Source organism: Anas acuta, chromosome 1 (assembly GCF_963932015.1).
Source record: "Anas acuta chromosome 1, bAnaAcu1.1, whole genome shotgun sequence".
Classification (NCBI taxonomy): domain Eukaryota; kingdom Metazoa; phylum Chordata; class Aves; order Anseriformes; family Anatidae; genus Anas; species Anas acuta.
In genome coordinates, this window is record NC_088979.1 from 17,005,471 (window position 1) to 17,026,969 (window position 21,499).

General features: G+C 43.7%; 1 protein-coding gene across 3 annotated transcripts; it reads right to left on the minus strand.

The window, feature by feature from the left end:
* Window positions 1-303: 303 nt before the first annotated feature.
* On the minus strand, window positions 304-19,991 carry SLC35F2 (solute carrier family 35 member F2). 3 transcript variants are annotated; one of them, XM_068670381.1, is made up of 10 exons: window positions 19,733-19,881; window positions 18,697-18,759; window positions 17,918-18,103; window positions 14,490-14,665; window positions 13,815-13,942; window positions 8,658-8,817; window positions 7,047-7,203; window positions 6,187-6,239; window positions 5,369-5,523; window positions 304-1,629 (listed from the first exon to the last, which is right to left on the minus strand). In XM_068670381.1, exons 3-10 carry the CDS (start codon window positions 17,950-17,952, stop codon window positions 1,411-1,413), a joined length of 1,083 nt encoding a protein of 360 aa, XP_068526482.1. In that variant the 5' UTR covers window positions 17,953-18,103; window positions 18,697-18,759; window positions 19,733-19,881; the 3' UTR covers window positions 304-1,410. The 3 variants fall into 3 exon arrangements, with proteins under 3 accessions (XP_068526482.1, XP_068526483.1, XP_068526480.1); XM_068670382.1 differs by lacking the exon at window positions 17,918-18,103 and having other exon boundaries at window positions 19,733-19,880; XM_068670379.1 differs by lacking the exons at window positions 17,918-18,103; window positions 18,697-18,759 and having other exon boundaries at window positions 19,733-19,991.
* Between the last annotated feature and the right edge of the window lie 1,508 nt (window positions 19,992-21,499).

Below are 21,499 nucleotides of genomic sequence, written 5' to 3' on the forward strand. Positions count from 1 at the left end.
TGAACTACGCAGTGAAAAGATGATGTCTGTTGCTTTAGTACACGCTGAAAGTTTGCTTGCTATTGCTAAAGAAATTGGGTAAAATTTTTGCTGAATCATTTTGCTTGAATAAACTATACCAGAAATACACAAACAAGTCTTTGTCATTTGATCACCAGTACCTCCAAGAAATGTCACGTTTACTCGTTATGGTATGAAGTTCAGTCATTAAAAGAATCATTTGGTCAGTAAAAGCAACTAATACTAATTTTGAGCAATAAAAAAATCTGAGCTTATAAAAATAAACAAATCAAGCACCAACTCTTCAGCTGCTGAAAACTTTATTCATTGTTACTTTATACGCCTGAACTGTGAAGACTCGTACAAAAAAGATCCCCATATGGTTTTACCGATGTGAAAACTGCAGCTTCATGAATTTTAATCATTTTATTGTAAATATGAAGACGGGGAGTAAAACTGCAAATGAATCTACTGAAAGCATTTAACCTTTGGGAGATTATGTCATTATCGTTGCAATGAGGATTGCCTAAGACCTCAAAAAAATTTAAAAATGCAAATTTTATTCAAATCTTTCTGCAGAAACGTGTCCCATTTCAAGAACTTCACTGAGAAGTGAACTTCAGTTCAAACACTTGCTGTTTCATCCAGAAAAAAAAATGAAATCAGTTCTTACGGGATAGAGGACTGTCTGTCTCCTCCACCTAGTGGGAATGCACCAAAGAGCAGGCTACTGAGAGAGAAAGAAGGGATTATAAAAACACATACTCAAACTGCCTTTCTAAGTAAAATTAAAAAATAAAATACTTCTTCTCTGTAGCAACCCCAGCTGCAACAAAGAATGCAGGAATATGATGAGACAAACATTTAAGCAGGAATGTCAGAAGCAAAAGCCTTCAGCAGATAAATAAAGTCCACGTGGAAGGTGTGTGCACATAACACGGCTCGCAGCGCTAGAACCCATGAAAAGCTGAGTGGCTTTTGCAAGATGCTATGTGAGGGTACCCACGTGAGGAGTGGGAACCATGAAGCCCTCCGATAACATCTTACAGATTTAGGTCCCTAATGCAATATAAAGTGTATTTGTTCTAGTTAGCAACCTGAGAACATTCTTTGGCTTTTTCCCCCAAGCATTTGCTGTTAAGTTAATTAAGCATTTAAAAATAACAGTCTCTCGCCTCCCAGAGACTCCACATAAATATTACTCTGTCTTCTTCAAAGGGCCAGATTTTCTGCAAGGGTAAATCAATACAGTTTCACTGATTGAAGATCTGGCCTTAAAAAGTCTATCCAGTGCATTAAAACCAGCGCAGCATGACATACGCCTTGGCTGTAGAACAGTTCTCCAGATTAATATTTGAAGGAAACTTTGGCAGTAAAATAAAAGCTCTGTTTTGAAACGCTGCCATTTTTTTAATCAGTGCTGACCACCACAGATTCCTCTCTTGTGAACTGCACGGTTACAGCCGGCGTTTGGCTGTCGTTTTCCTCAAGCTTCAGCCCAGCGTTGTCCAAGCCGGTGCTGCGCAGCTGCGGCACGGCAGTGGGCTCTGCAGTCCGAGTCGGAGTGGAGCAGTACAAGATGAAGCCCACCATGATGATGACAAAGGACAGGATATAAAGACCTGAAAACTAGCAGAGGAAAAAAGTGCATTAAGTCTTGTCTGATGCAGAACCATGCAAATGCAGCCTTGGTTTAGGACGGCAAAAGCCACCCTCCCTGTTAAAAGTATTTTAATAAGGATTACCACCACTCCCTGCGTTCAGGTCTGGAAGACAAAGATGAGCAGCTCTATTCACTGATAGATTCAAGCCACTGTTTCTCTCTGCAACTCCCCCTTACAACTGTTGGGCAAATAATACATATAGGAATCCTAATATTTAGAACAAATGTGGTGACACCTAGGGATAGTTGTTCACACGTGTGAATGCTGAAACACTGTTCCCCTCAGAGAATATTTTTTCAACACAAACATTTCACATCCCGGCAAGAGATGGATCTCTCCCTCCTTTTGCAAGTCACCAGAGCAGTTGGTCCTCTGCACAGCTCTTAACCAACTGCAGGGCCAAATAACTGTTATCACTGGTCCAAAATTGGCTTGTTCCCTACACCCAGCAAGTTCTTGAAGTGATGGAGATTGCGGCACCCTTTACAAGGTGGGCATCTCTGCTCCATACTGGAAATGAGCAGTCAGTGGTGTGAGGTGAGGATATGCACTGCTGAGGAACATCAGGCATTTGGATCACTATCAACTTGACTGTTGAAAGTCTAAAAATTGCCAAGATCCATCCACCTTGAAAGAAAAATAAACGCTTACTTCATAACATCAAATTCAATAGAGCAAAGTGCTCAAGTTATGCACAGCCAAGAACACTTTCTCAGCAAGTTTGGTAAAATCTTCTCTATTGTCTTTGCCAAACCACAGATTAAGGAGTAGGATGATGGACGCAGTGCATCTTACATCTTACTGTCATGCCAGTGGAAGCAGTATCTCTACCCAGACTGTGGGGTGACAGTCTGAATTTTCAACACAGCCCCAGAAATTCCAAAATATACCCAAATCTCCTTAGCTTCTTTGGATTTCTTTGAAAAATATGTTCTGGTTTGTCAAGCAGCAGAGCTGGATGAAGTGAATGGAGCTGGAATGGCACTGGACTCTGATCCAAAACCACCTGAGGCATCCACAGTTAAGGCACTGCAATTCCTAGCTGGTAGTCACTTGGCCTGGAAACCTTTGGAAGGCACTGTGCAAAAGGAAAAGCAGCCTGAAGCAGCCAGGCCTTCTCGTATCTGATGCTGAACCTCGAGGCTGCTCAGAATTAACTCATCTCTGAGAGGATTCTGATTTTACTCTGTGCAGCTTATATCCCTTTATTCAATACCAAGCCTGAAGAGTACTTGAGGTGTTACTGGAGGAGTGCAACTCCATCTAGTGTCTGTATTTGCAGTATACTCTTCCCAAAGGAGTTTACACAACAGAAACACTTGGAGACCTTCTTTAATATCTCTTGAGGGACTGCAGATATCTGTACATAATGAGCTCATTAGGAACAGGCACAGAAAAGATTAGCTGTGGAGTAAAAGGAAAAAAAAAAAAGAGCTTATCTCTTAAAAAGAGAGATGCAAAATTCACATTCCACCTGAAATGGATTTAGTTGGGATGAAAAGTTGACAGTGTCACCAAAACACTGTGCTCAAGTCAAAAACTCAAATTCCTAGGCTCAGTCTCTGCTGTAGCCACTATACTCTTCTGCAGCTTCTGTTTCACAGCAGGCTCAGACACCAGGAGCTCAGAACTCTCCATGCCTCATTCAGGCCCGCAGCCCAGTCAAGGCTTGAGTGGTTCACTGCGAAATATCATCTGGTAATGGGCAAAATCTTTCTGTATTGAATAGAGTTTGATTCATTGCATTTTTATTTGATCTGCTCCCAGGAAAACCTCTTCCTCAAATAAGCTAAAAATCCTACAGTTTATTGTGTCCCTTCCAAAGCTCTTGCTTACTTCTTCCTCTTTTCTATCATGAACATAGATTTATAATGTATAAGGTGCAGTCTAGTTAGAGATGTCCTCCAGGGGTCAGTACTGGGTCCAGTCTTGTTCAGCTTCATCATGAGGGGCATGGATGAAGGGTCAGAGTGATGGCACAAAACTGGGAAGAGTGGCTGATAGCCCAGAGGAACGTGCTGGCATTCAGAGACCTGGACAGGCTGGAGGGTTGGGTGAAGAAGAACCTCTTGAAATTCAACAAAGAGAAGGGCCCTTCACCTAGGGAAGAATAACCCCAGTACAGGCACCAGTACAGGCTGGGGGCTGACCTGCTGGAGAGCAGCTCTGTGGAGAAAGACCTGGGAGTCCTGGTGGACAGCAGGTTAACCATGGCCCCTTGTGGCCAAGTAGGCCAATGGGATCATGGGCTGCATTCGGAAGAGTGTTGCCAACAGGCCAAGGGAGGTGATCCTACCCCTCTGCTCAGCCCTGGGGACGCAACACCTGAGCATTGTGTCCTGTTCTAGGCTCCCCAGTACAAGAGGGACATGGACATGTCAGAGTCCAGTACAGGTCTACAAAGATGCTTAGGGGACTGAAGCATCTCTCATATGAGGAAAGTCTGAGAGAGCCCTGAGGGTGACAGAGCACTGGGACAGGCTGCCCAGAGAGGCTGTGGAGTCTCCTTCTCTGAAGATATTGAAAACCCTCCTGGATGCCGTCCTGGCTACGTGCTTTAGGTGACCCTGGTTGAGCAGGGGTTTGAGCTAGATGGTCTCCAGCGGTCCCTTCCAACCTCAGCCACTCCATGACTTTGATAATCACTTCTTCAGTTAAGCTATCTGGTGCTGAAATGTTTGAAAGTGACTTAGAAAGGGTATTTTTAACATGTAAGTACAGTTCATTTCCTACATTTATTTTTGATGGATGGTTTGTAGTTCTTAGCAATTTGGAGCAAATTTTGGAACCCCAAACAAGGAGAAAAGCTGAGCGAGGAGTCTCCTGAACACGAAAATCTAGCTGTCATTGGGTCCTATCATTACCAGACCTCTCTGCAATAAAACAAACTGGCCTTCATCATCAGAAACAAGTCTGACATAAAAGCTTCTGGCTCTCCATAATGCTGAAGAGAAAGTAACCACGTGGAATAACACAAATTAAGTGTCTTAGGAAAAGCTCACAGGCTTCTCACTGAGCCCCTCCAATCACTGAGCAACTGACTTGATTTCTCCAGTTGCTGTGACAAGCTACGTTTCCACAAGTGATTCCGGAAAGTATACGGTGGGTTGAAACATTTTTAGCACTGTCATTTAGCTCAAAAAGGCACTTCAAAAAGTATTTTAGGGAGCAGTAGAAGTAATTGGTTTTTGGAAAGCATAAGGAATAACAGATTTATCTACACTTTAGTTCATTTAGTCACTACTAAGCAGCAGTACTGAGAGAGCTCAAGTCTTCTGAGATGTTTGTAGTACTGAACAGATGAAATTTCTAACAGAAAACTGTGATTTCTCTAAATCACACTAAACTGCTACTCTTTCAGGACAGTTAGATTCAAATCCTCCCTTTGGACGCTCAGAGAGATGAACCAAATCTAAAGTACAGCTCCACACAGGGAGTACAGCAAGAACTCCACCATTTACGTCAGGAAATTATTTACTGTCTCTCAACTAATGTATTCCATGAAGTGTAAAATTGTTTTTAAAAAATCATTAACTGCCTAATGGTGCAACATGAGTCCTGACTGACATCTGTCAGTGACAACTCATACAAGCTGTAGAAATACACAAGTGCAAACTATTGTTCAGGGGCTCTTAAAGTGCTCTCTCTCTAATTCTGGAGTAAAAACTTGATGCAAACTATAGGGAGAGAAAGACGTGACTTACTTTGTAGTAAAACAGGAAAAGTCCAAAGAACAGGCTGTAGAGGTCCGCAGTCAGAATGCCCAAGTTGACCGAGGTTGCACTCGTAACTTTAATCACTACTGGCATGAAGCTGTACAGCCCAAACATACACAGGGCAAACACTGCGAACAGCAACGCTGAAAAATAAGATGACAATTGACTCCTCAGGGATGGAATAACGATTTTAAAGAACACTGATATTCCTCAGATGTGTCAAAACTACGTATGTTCATCTTTCAGGATAAGGTGTCCTAAAAGATACGGAAATGTAAATTTAAGAAAAACGCAGCAAAAATATTTATCTTTCAAAACTACCCTGTACTGCAGAAATGACTATACAAGGTTGTTCCTTCCCAGCTAACATGACAGCTGACTTATGAAATGTAGATCCATATTTCTTAATAATGTACAGTTCTGTACGTACAGTTCTGAGACCTAAATGTGCCACAGATCCCATTTTCCCAGTATTTCATCTAGGAAGAACCAGAGAAAAATATTCTTGCAATGTTCCAACACCAAGCACGTTTGTGATTAAAGGGGGTTGATTTTTGCAATTTATTTTGAAAAATGATTTCATGCTGTATGTAAAATGCAAAATCTGAGCTCAAAGTTCTAATGTTCGACCCTGCACTCTGTATGTCTTTGTTGAACTGCAAAGTTTGCAGAAAATAAATGTGCAACAATATGAATGTTACTTAATAACTAGAGAAAGGAAATGAAAACCCCAGCATTTCAAGTCTAAATCATCATCATTTTTCTAGTGTTCTGTAAAAATGCACATCATTTTGCCAAACACATACCAATTTTCCAGTTCCATTGAATTCTCATTATATCCCTATGTTCCACGATGGCTCTAGAGTTAGAGAAAAGATATAATATAGTAAAAAAGGAAAAAAAAAAAACACACATATTATATTGTATTCAAGGAGTGAATTTAATTAGCACAATATACAAGAAACATTTTGATTTGTAAGCCCTTCATTTTTGTTTGAAATGTTATTGAATGGCAGTAACTCCAACCTCTAACAAGCACGAGGAAAGACTTGAAAATTAAAGTGCCTGAAAGTCAAGAGCACTTTTATTGAATTCTCATGCCTTCTTCCCAGGCCTTTTCATCCTTCAGATTCATTCTTATTTGAAATATAATTTGAGGAAATTATTAACTATAATGATGAGAAATGAGGAACACAAAATTCATTAGATAGGCTTAAGTGTATGTGGTCTGTTCCTCTAACGAGGTTATTTGTAAAAGTATACATGGCTTCATTTGCAACTGAAGTTTAATACGGACGACCTCCTGCTAATGATTATCTCCTAAAACTATCCACTGAGAAAAGCCATTAGGAAACACATTCCCGCAAGCAGTCCTCAGCGAGCTGCATGTCCTCATCAAGGTCAACAGATCGAAAATAAAGCCAAGTATCACTTGTACTCAATTGTAGGATCTGAGCTTTACAATTGCTGTAATGAGAGCAGTGCAAACCAAAAGGATATAAAACGGATGCTGATCAGCAACAAAAATAAAATTCAAATAGAAGGACTCCAACATAGCCCAAATGCAGAGGCAACAAAGAATTAACAACAACAATAATTCATTGAAGACAAGCAATCATCTGCAGAATATTCTTAATTAGTTTTAAAATAAATATTAGATCCTTACAGCTGTAGACCGCTGATAATAGTCCCAAACAAGCCCACCATTCCTAGAAACTCCACTCTGCTCAGATTTTTCACAATGTATTCCTCACTCACATTAGATATGGCATACAAAGAAGCACCCAGAAGAACTAAGACATCTCCAATCACCACGTCACTTCCTGTACAGAAATATTAATCCACAATAAGGGTAATGCTGAAAACACTTTTGTTTTAAAAACTAGACAAGCAAATTTATCTCTAGCATCTCTATTTTCCTTGCACTTTTCAGGGTAGGGGGGAAGGAAACGTGTGTGCAGGCGAGTTGCTGGCTGACTCTGCTAACTGCTTGCATCCCCCTGCACAGTCTGGAAGGATCTGAACTTGGCATTTAAATCACATCCTGACCAAGCTGCTGTGTAGGTCCAGGTCTGCTTCTGCTGACGTTAGGTGCTGTTGGAGCTGCAAAGCCCAGGTTAGAGACGCTCTCTGCCTTGCTGAACATCATCCCGCCTTTTGCCATAAGGCAAAAATCCATCTATTGATTTCAGCGGGACCTGGACTGCACTTCAGGCTTCTGACAGATGGTAAGTGGGCGCTGCAGACAGGTGGTATCAGGTGTCACGCTGAGCTACGTGCACGCGGGGCAAGTGGGACTCCCTGTTACCCAACCGGTCATCGAGCAAATGCCATTGTGCATCAGCTGAACAGCAAGGCAATTGCTGTTGTTTAAAGCCTTGAATTGATTTCAAATTTCCTACCCTGAGCCAGTTGGCAATCACTGCAGAGATATGTCTGGAATCTGAGAGTAAGCAATAGTAAGGACATGCAAGTTGTGCACAACGGGCCTAAAGTCTAAGGGAAAGAGGATTTTTCTCCCTTAGGGCCAAGAGGTTTGTAGCACACAGCATTATAGCTAAACCTGTTTGTCCTTCTACCTTACCAACAGCAGTGACCCCAAAATAAGGCCAAAAGGCTTAGTTTTATGCTGCCTGATGAAGGCAATGCTACTTTCCTGCCCCTCTGAAATTTGCCTTGCCTCATACCCTCTGGCTCTAGAAATTCTCAATTCTTATTCAAAGTAAGATCACTGGGGTTCTGGGCATCCTTCCTGCCTGCTCCTCTTGCTCTCATGCCATAGGGCAGCACTTTCCAGGCTGGGGACCTTGGGGACACAGGGACTATTTCTGCTGGGTCTGCCAAAGACAACCAGAGAAGCGAGCCTATTGCTAAGTAGCTTCTGATTTCCTATTTGTACTCAGAGAAAACGCCCCACCAGCAAAGTCTGAAGCATCTTTTATCAGACCCCATCATATGTAAAATGAACAAGCTTTTAAGAATAAGGCCTGTCATCAGGTTTCATAAACAGCAGCAAAATTTAAGCTTATCATGAGGGTTTCCCTTTTAAGGTGGAAGAAATAATCCAAAACCACAAGCAAACAAAATTTCACAGCTGTCTATCTCCTCAGCCTCTATCTTGTTGAAGAAGAAATACAAATAGCAGTGTCTCTTCTCCTTTTCTTAAAATCAAACTACATCCTTTCCCCCTGCATTTGCCTCTCTTTCTCCTTTGCAAGTTGGACAATCACGGGAACTGTGACCCCTCTTTTCCCCCGCATGATAAGCGATTCCTTACCTTCACTGTCTTGCCTCCCTGCCAAAATGTCAGCACCCACCATTGTTCCCACACCCAGCAAGCAGACGGCAACTGCGATAAAATGGATCAGTCGGTATCTTGCGCGGAGGATGAACCAGGACAAAGCCATCAGCACGGGGATCCCAAAACAATCCAGCAGCTGTGAGCACAGAGAAATGAGTTCCACTAGAAGCCCATCCCAAATCTGCATTTCACTGTCCTGAAAGTGAACATTCAGGATTTTATCTTCCATCATCACGAGATGTCACTGAAAACCACAAAACAACCCCCATGGGTTTGTTTAAATGCAGGAGGGGTCAGACCCACGTCTTACCATGAAAAGCACATTGAGAGCAAAGGGTCTTGGGGTGGAGAGGAGGCACTGTCCCCTCTCTCACTGACCTAGAAACTCTTCCTGTGATGGATCTCATCAATCCTAGCAGCTTCCCAAATGAATGCTAGGACACTGCAGTGAAACCACACTGCTCCCCGTGACACCAATATGAGGAAGTGGCTCACCCACCCAAATCTGGACCTAGTAACAGACACAGCTGATCTGATTTTACAGCAAAGTGAGGAAGGCAAAAATCTGACTGTGCAGTTTTGTTAATTCTTTTTTTCTTCAAGTGGATCATACCAAAAAAGCACTGGTACGTGTGCTGGAAGCCATGTGCTAAATTGCTGGAAGGAAAATAGGATGGGAGGAAGAGGTTTCCTAAGCCACCTTCACAATCTTCCAGCTTCTCAAAGTCATGTACAATCCACCAGTGTTTTTTCAGCCCACCTCAGCCAGAAGCAGGTAACTGGAATTTATCCATGCCACAGCAGCAAAGACACACAAGACAGCTGGAGTTCAGAAGCACTTCAGATGTGTTTGCAGACGTTGCTCTGAGCAGATTTAACAGCCAAAGTTCAAGGATGCCTGCACTCCATGACAAACACTGGCTTCTCTTTCCTTTCTTCATTACCCCCTCCCTGTGTGTTCCCCAAACCTTCTGTATCTTTGCCTTGCTGTTAGCCTCACCCACGTTATGGGTAAGAAAATAAAAATCAAAAATTAGCTAACCACTTAATGCAAAAAAATAGGTAGCAGCATACAACAGACTTAATGTTCTGTAATAACCAAATAATACCAAGAACACTGAGCTAATCATAATTGGTTCAATATTTAATTCGACATAATAGATTCTGTTTCCAAATTTGTCTAGGGAAAAGAGAGGTGGATTTTCTGAGTACCGTATAGAAGGGACCAGGCTATAGCAGACCAGATAAGTCGGCCTTCCAAAGACTGCTCACAAATTACTCTTAAATGTCAACCTTTAAATCCTGGCCTCCTGAAGTCAATACCAAGTGTTAGGTTCAGGTCACTATGACTGTGGCATTCCAAACCAAGGCAAGAGTCCCCTGTCCTTCTGTAATGTTCCTGTCCAACTTCTGCCAGCTTCTACCCACCACCACGGTCTTCTGCTTCTGTTAGTTCAGCCATCACCCACAAGGGTTACAAGCAAACTTTCTTAAGTCTGTTTTTACATTTGTAACTACAAACATTAAAGCCTTACCAGCACAGCATTAAGGGGGTTGATACAGATTAAATCCTAATGGTTCTCTCTAATCCTTCCATTTATTTGTCTTTGTTTCTTGGATTGTCTCCAGCTTGTTCAGCTTCAGAAGTCTGTGTAAAAGCACAGGTACTTCCCAGGCTGTATTATCAGACATTAGAAGCACACAAGTCATAATACATGTATTATGTATTTTTGTATTGCAATACAACTTTGTTCTATTGAAAAAGTATCGTGCTGTGAGTTTCTATCTATTCATCATTCTCTACCTCACCTTTTGTCTGGGTTCAAAAAAAAAAAAACAAACAAAAACACCAAAATGACAAAAACTTGTAAGACTTCCTCCAAATCTGGCTGTTTTGACAAGTATCAAGAAGCGTCTGTTTCAGCACCATGTATGATTTAGCTTTCCTAACTCTGTTTTTTCACCTCTGGTCTGAAGCACTTCTGTCCTGAATACAGAACTGTATTTGAAAGCACTAAGTTCTAACCAAAGATCTCTGGTGTGAAGTTGTAATAATGAAAATGAAGAAATATTACAAAAATAAAGGAGCAAAATGTGTAACCCTCTCATAGTAGACATCTATTAACAAGTAAGCTTTCATCCCCCATTTATCGAGTTGTTATTTTGTTATTTTGCAGCTTTCTAACCTTCAAGCAGTTTTTCAACCCAAACAGAAAGAGCGGAAGAAAAAACCCTTCAGTAAAAAAAAAAAAAAAAAAAAATAATACTTAATTAGGATGTAAGGAAGTAGTAGATAATGTCCTCTTTCAGTAACACCAGATGGGGAACTGCTGCATCCAGACCAATAACATGCCGTAGAGCTACCGCATCCTGGTTAGTGGACTAGCAGCCAGGACATGCAGGCACCAAATGATGAAGAACACACGCTGGTAATCTGTTGCAGGGGACAATTACCCTCAATTACAGCCAAAAAAATCTGATTTCCAACTACTGGATCGTGACTTCCCTTCATCTACTACGTTACTAAGCTCTTTGGTGGAAAATGCTCTCTTCTGTACAGGATCAAGATCAAAGAAGTGCAAAGCAGATGCAACATGGCAATGAATTCTGTCAATGGAACCATTTAAAAGAATGAAGTTTATTTATTCCAGATTCGTGACACTTCCACCAGTACCATGGCTCTGATTACTATTGCCAAACTCTCATCTTCCTCAATCCTAGCATGCATCTTTACACAGGGGAAAGAAAAAAAAAAAAGATAACCTGTTGATTTGATTTACGAGTGTTTTGCCTCAAGACAGGCTTTGGCCACACTGTTTATAGGAAGGTTTTAAAGGTAGGGCGAGTAAATTATTAAAAGACGTTTTAATACGTGGTTAATCAATTATCACAGATTGCTGGAGGTTGCTGGTTTGCTGTAACTGCCAGCCCCAGACAGCTTTGAGAGCACTGAAGCTCACCAGCTCCTGCTGCTCACTTCCCCGCATGCCTTCCAAAGGGCAGCCTGCAGCTGAGCCCCAGGGGCTCACCCCGCAGTTCCTCCTGTTGAGGTTCAGACTCTTGCACAAGCTGCTCTGCCTATAAAACGTCCCCATCTGAATTATCAATGGAGAGAATGCTAATTGTGCCTCCTAATGTGCTGACAACACGAAGCCACAGCTGCACTGCTTGCTTTTTGCTGTGTGGTCAAACAACAGCACAGTCGGGTCCTGCCTCCAGCCTGGAGCACACCAACGCTGAGGAAGTCTCACCCAAAGCTGAGACCAAAGTCTTTCTCTGTTTTTACAGAGCAGAGAGCTGCCATCCTGATGTTATCTCTGTAAAAACCTCCCAAACCCCTCCTTGCAACACTAGCCTTTGATAACTAAAGAAAAACTTTTTTTTTCCTGTGTTTGTGTGAAAATACATGGAAGTTCCTTGCTGAGCGGAAACTTCTCTTTGAAGAAAACCACTGGGCTGAGCTAAGCTCCAGCCTGCCAGCATTTTCACAACAATTTCACTGTACTCAGGAAGGTCTTACATACTCCTGCTTTGCTCTTTCACTCCCTGGGCATCCATTTACAGCCACTACTAAGGCCAGAAGCTCTGAACGACAAATTCTTACATAACTGCTGAAGTGCTTGCTGCTGACAGAGAACAAAGGCCTTGTGCTGGAGCAAATCACGGGCTTTTCTTGTCCTGAATCTCGTTTCTGACAGTGGTGAGAACCTGGTAACTCCAGAAAATGTGCAAGAAACCTGGCTGCAACAGGCAGTTGCAGCAAATTCACAGTTGCTGAACTGGCACTTGAAGCATCAGTCTGAAGGTCATCACAAGCGAAAAAGGTTCAGCAAATGCTTGAATTTGGCAATTGAACTCGATGACCCCCTGTACCTATTCTTTCTTAATTTCCATGAAAGAAGTCATGGGAACAGCTTTATTACTGCTGAGAATTTGGATCAAAGTCCTGTCTTTTCCAGCAGTAAAGTACATGATCAAACAGTGTCTCAATTATCAGCTTAGCTTGGTCTTGAGACTGAAACATGTCATTCTTTAGACCAATTTCTGAAGCATTATTTGTAAGTAAATTAAAGGCTCAATGAGCCATAACACTTAATTACAAAGTGGAAATGTTACAAGAAGAACCCATAAGGAATATTACCGTTCTTTTAACAGTGCAAGGAAAAGTTACTGCAGCTCCCTAAAAGGAGCCCAGACCGCAGGAGTTTATTGCTTTATGGGTAACTCTCTTAAATATTAACCCTTGTTACTTTGACTCTGTAAAAACACTGACACCTAAACACTCTTTTTCACCTAACAGCTAATTCTGCATCACCCAGTATGCCTTTATTCAGGTAAACGGGGCCATGATCCAAGCCACAGATCCACCACCAGTAACAGCAGGCAAAGGCTGGCACAGCTCCATTGCCCTCTGCTCTTGCTGCCGCGCTGTCCCCACCTTGTCCCAGCAGATGCAGCTGATGTCCATGAAGGGTTAAAAAAAAAAAAATGCACCCTTGGTTCTTCTGCTGATTCAGGACAGGAGATGAGTCCTGGTGCAGCGATGCAGCACTGGCACTGCAGGGGGCATCGCTGTTAACTGGCACTTTGGGTGCCCAGCACACCTCCCTCCCTCCCTCCCATCTCTTACAGAGAGGGGTCTGAAGTGCCACATCCGAAAGCCTCGCTGCATGGTCAGAAACACCAGCTAACTTCCAGCGTGTCCTCATGTGTGGGATTGCATCTCACAAAGCCTCCCACTGCTTCTAGGACTAGGCAGGAGATCTACTTCGTTCCCATCAGCAAGAACCCAAGCTGAGTCAGTGTTATCCAGTCCTAAATCTTTATTCTGTCTCATGAAAACAAAAGCAAAACAAAACAAAAAAACACCTGAGTGGCTGTCAGCAAACTCTTAGAAGTGCTTCTATCAAAATAATTAGAGTTCAACTCAAGAGCTGGCACTGGGTAATACCAGCCAATTTTCCCTGCTTCCTGGAAATGTTATTCATGAGGCAGGATGCTCTTCTTTGTACTGCAGAGAAAATAGATATTGAAAAGCTTTTTCAGGTTTAAATAGCTTCCCTATCTGTCCCATGAATCTCATTTCAGAAACAAAACTGTAATCAACGCAACAGTCCAGAAACTGGTCCTTACCTGCACGCTCGTGAGGGTCGTGTACTGGTAGGCTTTTACAATCGTGTAATTGGCTTCAACATCAGCCAGTCCCAAAAATAGGTACTTCCACCACCTCTGCTTCAAAATTTGAAGAAGACTGTCACCGTCTGTATAGAAGAAGGCAGCAATCAACATGCTTCCTTGCATGGAAAGGAGAGAAACTTGCTTTTTAGAAGCCTAAGTAATACTGAGGTGATCAGTTTGGATTGTCCCTGCTTAAGAAAGGTATAACAACAGCAAAAGGTAGCCTGGGAAAAAACAGTACAAAGAGTGAAAAGCACAGAAATCCTTCCATGTGGAAAGAAAAAAAAAATTAGGAATGCTTAAAGAGTAAATTAATAATATAGGAACAATATTAAGTAGCCTCTGGTTAAAAAAAAAATATTACAACAATTCCTACTTCCTCCTAATATAACACAGAACTTAAACCCAAATATAAGAATTTTAAATAGATATGAAGCAAAATCTAATTAATTGCATATTTAACCTATGAAATTCATTCCCGTATATTATTATAAGGCAGGAATTTCAGCAGGATCTTTAAAAAAAGAGGACAAATATTCAGTAAGTTCTATGGTTTCAAAATCTGAAAGGAAAAAGTTGAAGAGAAAGAAGAAAAAAACAGCATAATCTACCATCCCGTATTTCACATACCAGTCCTAAATGCCAGTATTGTTGTATAAACTAGAAGAAGCAGAAAATAGTTGATAAAACTTTGCAACATCGGAGTATTCACTTGGTATTGTTCCGCTAGGTACTGGCTTGTAACAGCAGTCCCACAGATAAACAAGGAGAGCATCTGGCCCAGGAGGATGGTTTTCAGAATGTGCCTGTAAATATAAAGGACAACACAGCAAGCTTAGAACCAAACGCTCAAGCTGGTTTTGAGAATGTTTGGTTCTTGTAAAGGGAAAAAGACGTTTTTTAGTTGGCAATTCTTTTTTGACTGCCTACCAGTGTTCCTCCATTCCAGCTCTGTGCTCTGTCTGCACAGATCTCATCCAACCCCGTGACAGCCAGTAACAATAGGTGAGGCTCAGCCCGAACCAGCAGTAACTGAGGCTGCAAAACATTTGCAAAGATCTTCACACAGCTCAGCCCAACGAGAGGATCTGTTCTCATCACGAGAGATTTTGATAAGCACAGCCTGAGTTACACCCTCCATCCTTTTTGCTCTGTTCTGTTACATTCTGGTATAGCTGAGGACGGAGTTAAGAGCATATTTTGGCCACAGACCACATCAGCTTGTATGATGACTTATAAGTCCAACCCACAGCTGGGAAAACAACACCAACAAACCACCTCATGCTCTTCTAGCAGCAATTCTTCACTTAATATGAAGTGGTCTTGAACTATTCTGGTTTTTCTCAGATGAGTAAGAGCACGCAGAGATGGCTGTGCATCCTGTGGTGAGGCTGGCTTTCCTGCCACGGGAGCTACATGGTCATGCCACCCTGGTCCCTGCCTGCCTTCCCACAGACGCTGTCCAGCAAGGTCGGCTCGATGCTGCGCTGCCTGTGTGGGTCTGCACAAGTTCACATTTAATTTGTTTACTCTGAAGACTACTGATGACAACTTAACAGCCTGCACAACCGATTCTGTTGTTGCTACAGAGTAATTGAGCAAGGAAAGAGCATCCCCACTAGGAATTTGCACCTCTCCACAGCTCTCCACTGATCATTTCCAAGCCACTCCCGCGTGCCAGACACACCACAGGACAGACACTGGTTGTTTTTCCAGCGCGGGGGACTCCGACGCAGTAATTACCAGGTAACCCAGCCATGATGTGCAATCCGGCTGCCAATGTCATCCGTAGGAAGGGTGTGTTCTGAGGTGCTGAAGCCAACTCAAACCATGCAATCGATCCCTTCTTTTGGAGCCGACACATCATCTTTGCATGGACTCAAATTCAGCTGCCTGCATTTTGTTTTCAAGTCAGCCTGACCCCAAGGCCCATCCAGCTTTAGAAATGCTGCTAAAAACACTTCTGTCTCCAAATCCATTCTGATGAGAGAGCAAATCGCTGAATTCCAGCACTGCTGCACCTCCAAGAGACACAAGGCCCATGTTTTGCTACAGCTTGCCTTGAACATCCTAGCAACTGTGCACGTCCACGCTGCAAGTATTCATGTATCTCGTGGCAGCCTTTAAGATCCTATCCAGCCTGGTGCGAATGCCTCTTTCTGGCTCATGAAAGAACAAATGTTCTCATTTCCAGCATTTGGAAGGCTGAAGTAAGCAAGAGAAACCATGTTTCAGATGGAAATTTATCATGACTACTTTGTGGCACAGTGTTATCTGTAAATACTGCTGTAAAATGCACATACAGCAGAAGCTGTGGTTGCTGGAAAAAAAAAAAGAAAAAAAAGCTTTGGAGCTATCCCAAAAGCTATCCCATTTTTGTCATACTGGATTTCTTTTTACTCTAGCAAGTACCATCTGGTGAACAAATTAGCAAAGACTTCTTATATTCCAGCTAATCCTTCAGACTGATGCAGAAATGTCTCTTTATGTACACCCAAAGAACTCAGGCCATCAGGTGCCATTAAGAAGAATTCTTAATTAAGAATTTCAGAGCTGAGACTACCTCTTCCCTCCAGCAGACACAAGCATGGCTCCTGGCTCTCCCTTTGCCAGCCCTGCGAACTCTGGCTCCTCTCATAGGTGGTAGGGGGACAGAAGAGCCACTGAAATATCAAGGAAGAACTAAGGTGGTGAACGAGAGTAAGGGAAAATGGGGTTTCAGTAACACAGGCAACACCACCCCGCAGGCAGCTGGCCTGTTTAATATGGGTTTCTGTGGAGCAGGTTTTTAAACATCCCCCCAGGCTAGGCAAGAGGCAGCTCTGCTTCACCTGAACTACTGCACCCTCTTTATAGAAGAGGCCTGGACTCTACCCGCTCGGTGTTTTGGTTGGGTACTGACCAGGCTCCGGTGAGAGGCTGAAAGGACAGAGAATTTGCTGTCATTCAAATTTGCTAAGCATTAATGAGCTTCAAAATCAGCTTCATTTATCAAAATCAAGGATGACCTGGTTGTCTCAGTGGAGCTGACCATCAGCTTTCATAATAACTAAGTTCCTCCAGTTTCGAGGAGCTAAGGAATTCTCTCTTTGCATTTTTGCAGGTGGGAAGAGAAGCAGGTCCAGAAGCTGCAGGACTGTTTGCTTGGTGGTTACTGCACCAGCAAGCACTGCTACTTAATGTGTGCCCAGGCACTCCTACAGCGCTCGCTTCTGCTGAGATCAAATGATGCAAATACAAACACTGCTCACCGACGGTGGAAGTCCGTCCTCAAAAAACATCCTGAGAACCCCAAAACACTGTATTTCTGGCAGCTTTCTCAGCCACGCATACAATTTGGGCTTCTTGCATGGATGCTCTGTGCCACGACGAGGTGCACACCTGCCAGGAAGCAGCATGTCCTCCTCACTCTGTTTACCCAGGTATCAAAGTGAACTTCTTCCAAGCAGGATGCCTACAGGTACCTGTGGTGTGACGTGGCAGCGAGGCAGAGATTTGACACAGTAAGGTTGCTCATGTTAAACGTGTGCTCAGGTGCTTTACTTGAGCTTTAGGAATTCAGTGCTCACCAAATTCCAGCAACAAATGAGCAAACCTTTCCACAAAGTGTTCCTCTGCAAAAAATTTCAGAGTAAACTAAATCCTATTGGTTTCCTTTTACAAGACAATTTCTCATGGGAAAAACGCTTCAGAGACATGCTTCCCTTCATTCTCGTATTGACATGACTATTGATTACTGTGATTCTTATTAATAATTCACCTTTTCTTAAAATATATTAACTTTGCCATGCCAGAAATTGGTCCTCTCTGCCTTTTTTTTTTTGTTTGTTTGTTTTTAAATGCACTGGTAAGGACTAAACCACTTGGGACTCTGGTGACGCAAGGTAAGTGGTCTGAAATGGCCTTTTAGTTTTATAGCTTATTTTTTTGGTAGTATTTTTGTTCTGTTGTTGTATTTTTTTTTATGAGGGTACTTTGTTTTTTTTACTGCTTGATAATTAGCTACTCAGTAATTATTTCTCCTCTCCATTTAAACAGTGTATCTTATCTGACTATACCTGTAAGCAGCTGAGTCCTTGAATTTGCAGAACATATGATGATTTCCCACAGAGGCCAGTGCTGACCAAGCCTATTCAGGGTGCAGCTCTCAACACCATGAGAAAGGCAGAGTGGCTTTCTGTGGCTCCATGTGAAATGCAGAGGAAAAATACCCCAGGATACTAAAATATACTGAGAGTCTGTATCTGAGGAAGTCAAAGAAAATCTGTTAGGCCCACTGTTAACAGTTTTAGTGGCTATTTTAATAAACCCTATGATTTCAATCTAATTTTTTTCCCCAATTAAAACAAATACTGCTTTCCTTTCAGTAATTAAAATTTATTTATGCCAGAAGTTAAACAGTAATAGGTAACACTTGGCAACACTCCACGTAGACAGCTTACTCACATTTCAACTTTAACTACTACTACTACTACTGACCCCTTCCTGAACAAGAAAAACAAAAAGGAGACAGACTTTCATTTGAACAATCCCACATTGCCATGTGAATTAATATACAAAAATACAGGTTCAGACTGAAGCCATATTCCAATATGATGAGTAGATAATTCAGGAGAGAAAAAGGTTTTTTCCCAGAGTTACACTTTTCAGTGTTTTAATACTCTACTTTGAAATCGAGGTCAATTTAATTTGTAAAAGGTAAGGAACTGGAGGAAAAAAAAAAAAAAAAAAAAAAAAAAAACCTTTTGCTTCAAGAACCAGAAAGTATACTACCTATGTTTTTTCCCCATGTATTAAAAAAAAAAAAAAAAAAAAGTCCAGCTCATTTATTACATACAAGCATCAAACCTCCGCATACTCAGGCCTCTAAGAAATCTCAGGTGGCTGAGCCTCCAACCACCTGGAAAAAAAATTAAAATTAAATTCAGTAACTCAGAGAGGACCTTGCAGAAGTCAGCGAGAGCTACTTATTTTCTTTCAAGTACCAGCAACAGGCTCAGTACAGCCCTTTGGCAACATTTTGGCAAAACCACTAGTACAGGTGAGGTTCCTGAGCTCCTAATTCCAGTCCTATCCTGCCTTTTGAGGAATTCCTGGCATGCAGGAGGAACTGGAAGAGGAAAAGCTTGTAACCGAGAACAGAAAGGCGGGTTTTACCCTCGGGAATGGGTCTGTACCTGACCACACATAGCCCCGTGCGGTTCAGGTGTTAAGCGTGATGCTGGCAGGACAGCAAATGTCCTGCTTGTCAGCTGAGGGTACCTGAGGACTTCACAGAGACTCATGTGGAGCCCTAAAAAGGCTTTTAAACAGAGATCCCCTCCAGATGAAGGCTGAACGTGTGGGCAAGGGGTAGTTCTCACAAGCAGTTTGTGCTCGCTGAAGGCAGCCCTTGCCCTGCACACGGAGGCATGCGGCACCTGCACAGCCCGGTGGGCTTCTCCCCCAAAATTTTCCGTGCTTTACCAGTGCTGCCAGCGGAGGTGACACACATCCCCTGGGCTCTGTCCCAAGCTGATTCAAGGGATAAGGGGATGGGAGACCTCGGTCTCTGTGGACTCCGCACTCTCAGGTATTTTCTATTACCTGTCTCCCTCCACCCCCCTTTGCCACAACGCCACTAAAAAGAGAAAAGCACGGATAAAGAGCAAAACATCACACTAAACCAGACCTACCAAACCCAACCCAACGACCCCGGAGCAGCCCGGCCCCTCTCCACGCCGGGAGCTGCACCCCAGCGCTCCCCTCAGCGGGGCTCCGCTCCCCCCCGCGATTCCCCCCGAAGCCCCGCAGCCTCCTCCCCGTTCCCGATGGGGCTGAGCAGCTCGGCGAGCAGCCCGGCTCCACGTGGAGGCCGGCAGCTGCCGACTCACCATGTGCACAGCTTGGCCCTGAGCTGCGCCAGCAGCCGGCGCCGAGGAGGAGAAGCAGCAGCGGCGGCCCCTTGGGGTGCCTCAGCCCCGGCCTCGGCTTCGGCCCCCGCAGGCTCCATGGCGCGGCGCTGCCCCGCAGCCCCCTGCCCGCCGTGAGGGAAGGAGCTCGGCAGCGTTGCCTGCCGGCCCTGGCCCAGCTTTCCCTTCGCTAGAGGCCGGGCCCAGCTTTGTGCCCGCCGAGGAGCCGCCCGCCCCCAGGCGGGGCATGGCTCGTCGTGAGGCGGGAGGGTTGTGGGGATTCGTGTCTGTGTGGCAGGAGTGCCCGAGCTCTGCCTTCCTTGGGACCAAGTTACCCCAGAGTCGTAGGTTTGAAGTGATCTCTGCCGCAGCTCCTCCAAGTCTCCAGTTCGCACTGATGAGCTGCATCCAGAAAGATTTAACCCTGCCCTCGTCCTCTTCACCCACAGCTCTCACAGAATCACAGAATTGTCTAGGTTGGAAGAGACCTCAAGATCATCGAGTCCAACCTCTGACCTAACACTAACAAGTTCTCCACTAAACCATATCCCTGAGCTCTACATCTAAACGTCTTTTAAATACTTCCAGGGATGGTGACTCCACCACTTCCCTGGGCAGCCCATTCCAATGCCTCACAACCCTCTCAGTAAAGAAGTTCTTCCTAATATCCAACCCAAAACACCCCTGGCACAACTTAAGCCCATTCCCCCTTGACCTGTCACCAGGCACATGGGAGAACAGACCAACCCCCACCTTGCTACAGCCTCCTTTAAGGTATCTGTAGAGAGCAATAACGTCGCCCCTGAGCCTCCTCTTCTCCAGGCTGAACAAGCCCAGCTCCCTCAGCCGCTCCTCGTAGGACTTGTTCTCCAGGCCCCTCACCAGCTTCATCGCCCTTCTCTGGACCCTTTCGAGCACCTCGATGTCCTTGCAGCAAGGGGCCCAAAACTGAACACAATACTCTCAAGTACTCTCAAAGTAAGATTAAAAAATAGAAGAATTATCATCTACTACATGTTGTCATATCTGATCCCTACAACTGAGGTACTATTATCTTTGCCTTTCATTTTATTTGTCATATATTTGCAATCTGCTGCAGATTCACCAGCGATGGGGAATCATGGGTTTGGTGCTTTTGGTCTCCACCTAAGCTCCACACTTGGAGTTCAACAATCCAGGTAGGCTGCGGCTGCCCCACACCTGGGAGCTGCTCTGGTGTAACAAACTCGCTATCTTTGGAAAATTGTATGGTTTGTGGGTGAGCATGGCCATGAACACAGATACTGGGATATCTAGGAGCCAGGAGCTGGACTCAGTGATCTTTGTGGGTCCCTTCCAACTCGGAATATTCTGTGATTCTGCGATGACTTCGTGCTGAGGCACTCCTGCTTCAGGCTCCTGCTCTTTACCACAGTTCTGTGTTCACCTCAGGTGTGACCAGAGCTTCATGGTGCTGGTGAGGCCAGTGACAGAGACACGTCCCATTCAGCCCAGGACTGGCATTATCGCTCCCTTGTGCTGCCTCACAAGCAGAAACTTGTGTGTGAATGCAAAGGCTGTGCATCCTCCTTCAGCTATGACAGCTCTGCTCCTGGAGATCTACCAAAGCAACTGGGCTCACTACAATGTGGTTTACTCCGTCTTTACCAGGGTGAGTGATTAAGTTTAACCACATTCAGGATGCATTTTGATTTTCAGTGGTCCTCTAAAATAGGATACATCTCTTTTGACTTTGAAAAACATGGCTAA

What these genes read in the sequence shown, in the direction of transcription:
- SLC35F2 (XM_068670379.1), bottom strand. Translation starts at nt 19,851, where the DNA reads ATGGAGCCTGCGGGGGCCGAAGCCGAGGCCGGGGCTGAGGCACCCCAA. An exon ending in AGGGAGGCAAGACAGTGAAG is followed by an intron (nt 7,204 to 8,657) that starts GTAAGGAATCGC and finishes ATTTCTGTACAG; the next exon opens with GAAGTGACGTGGTGATTGGA. An exon ending in TCAATGGAACTGGAAAATTG is followed by an intron (nt 5,524 to 6,186) that starts GTATGTGTTTGG and finishes CTTATTTTTCAG; the next exon opens with CGTTGCTGTTCGCAGTGTTT.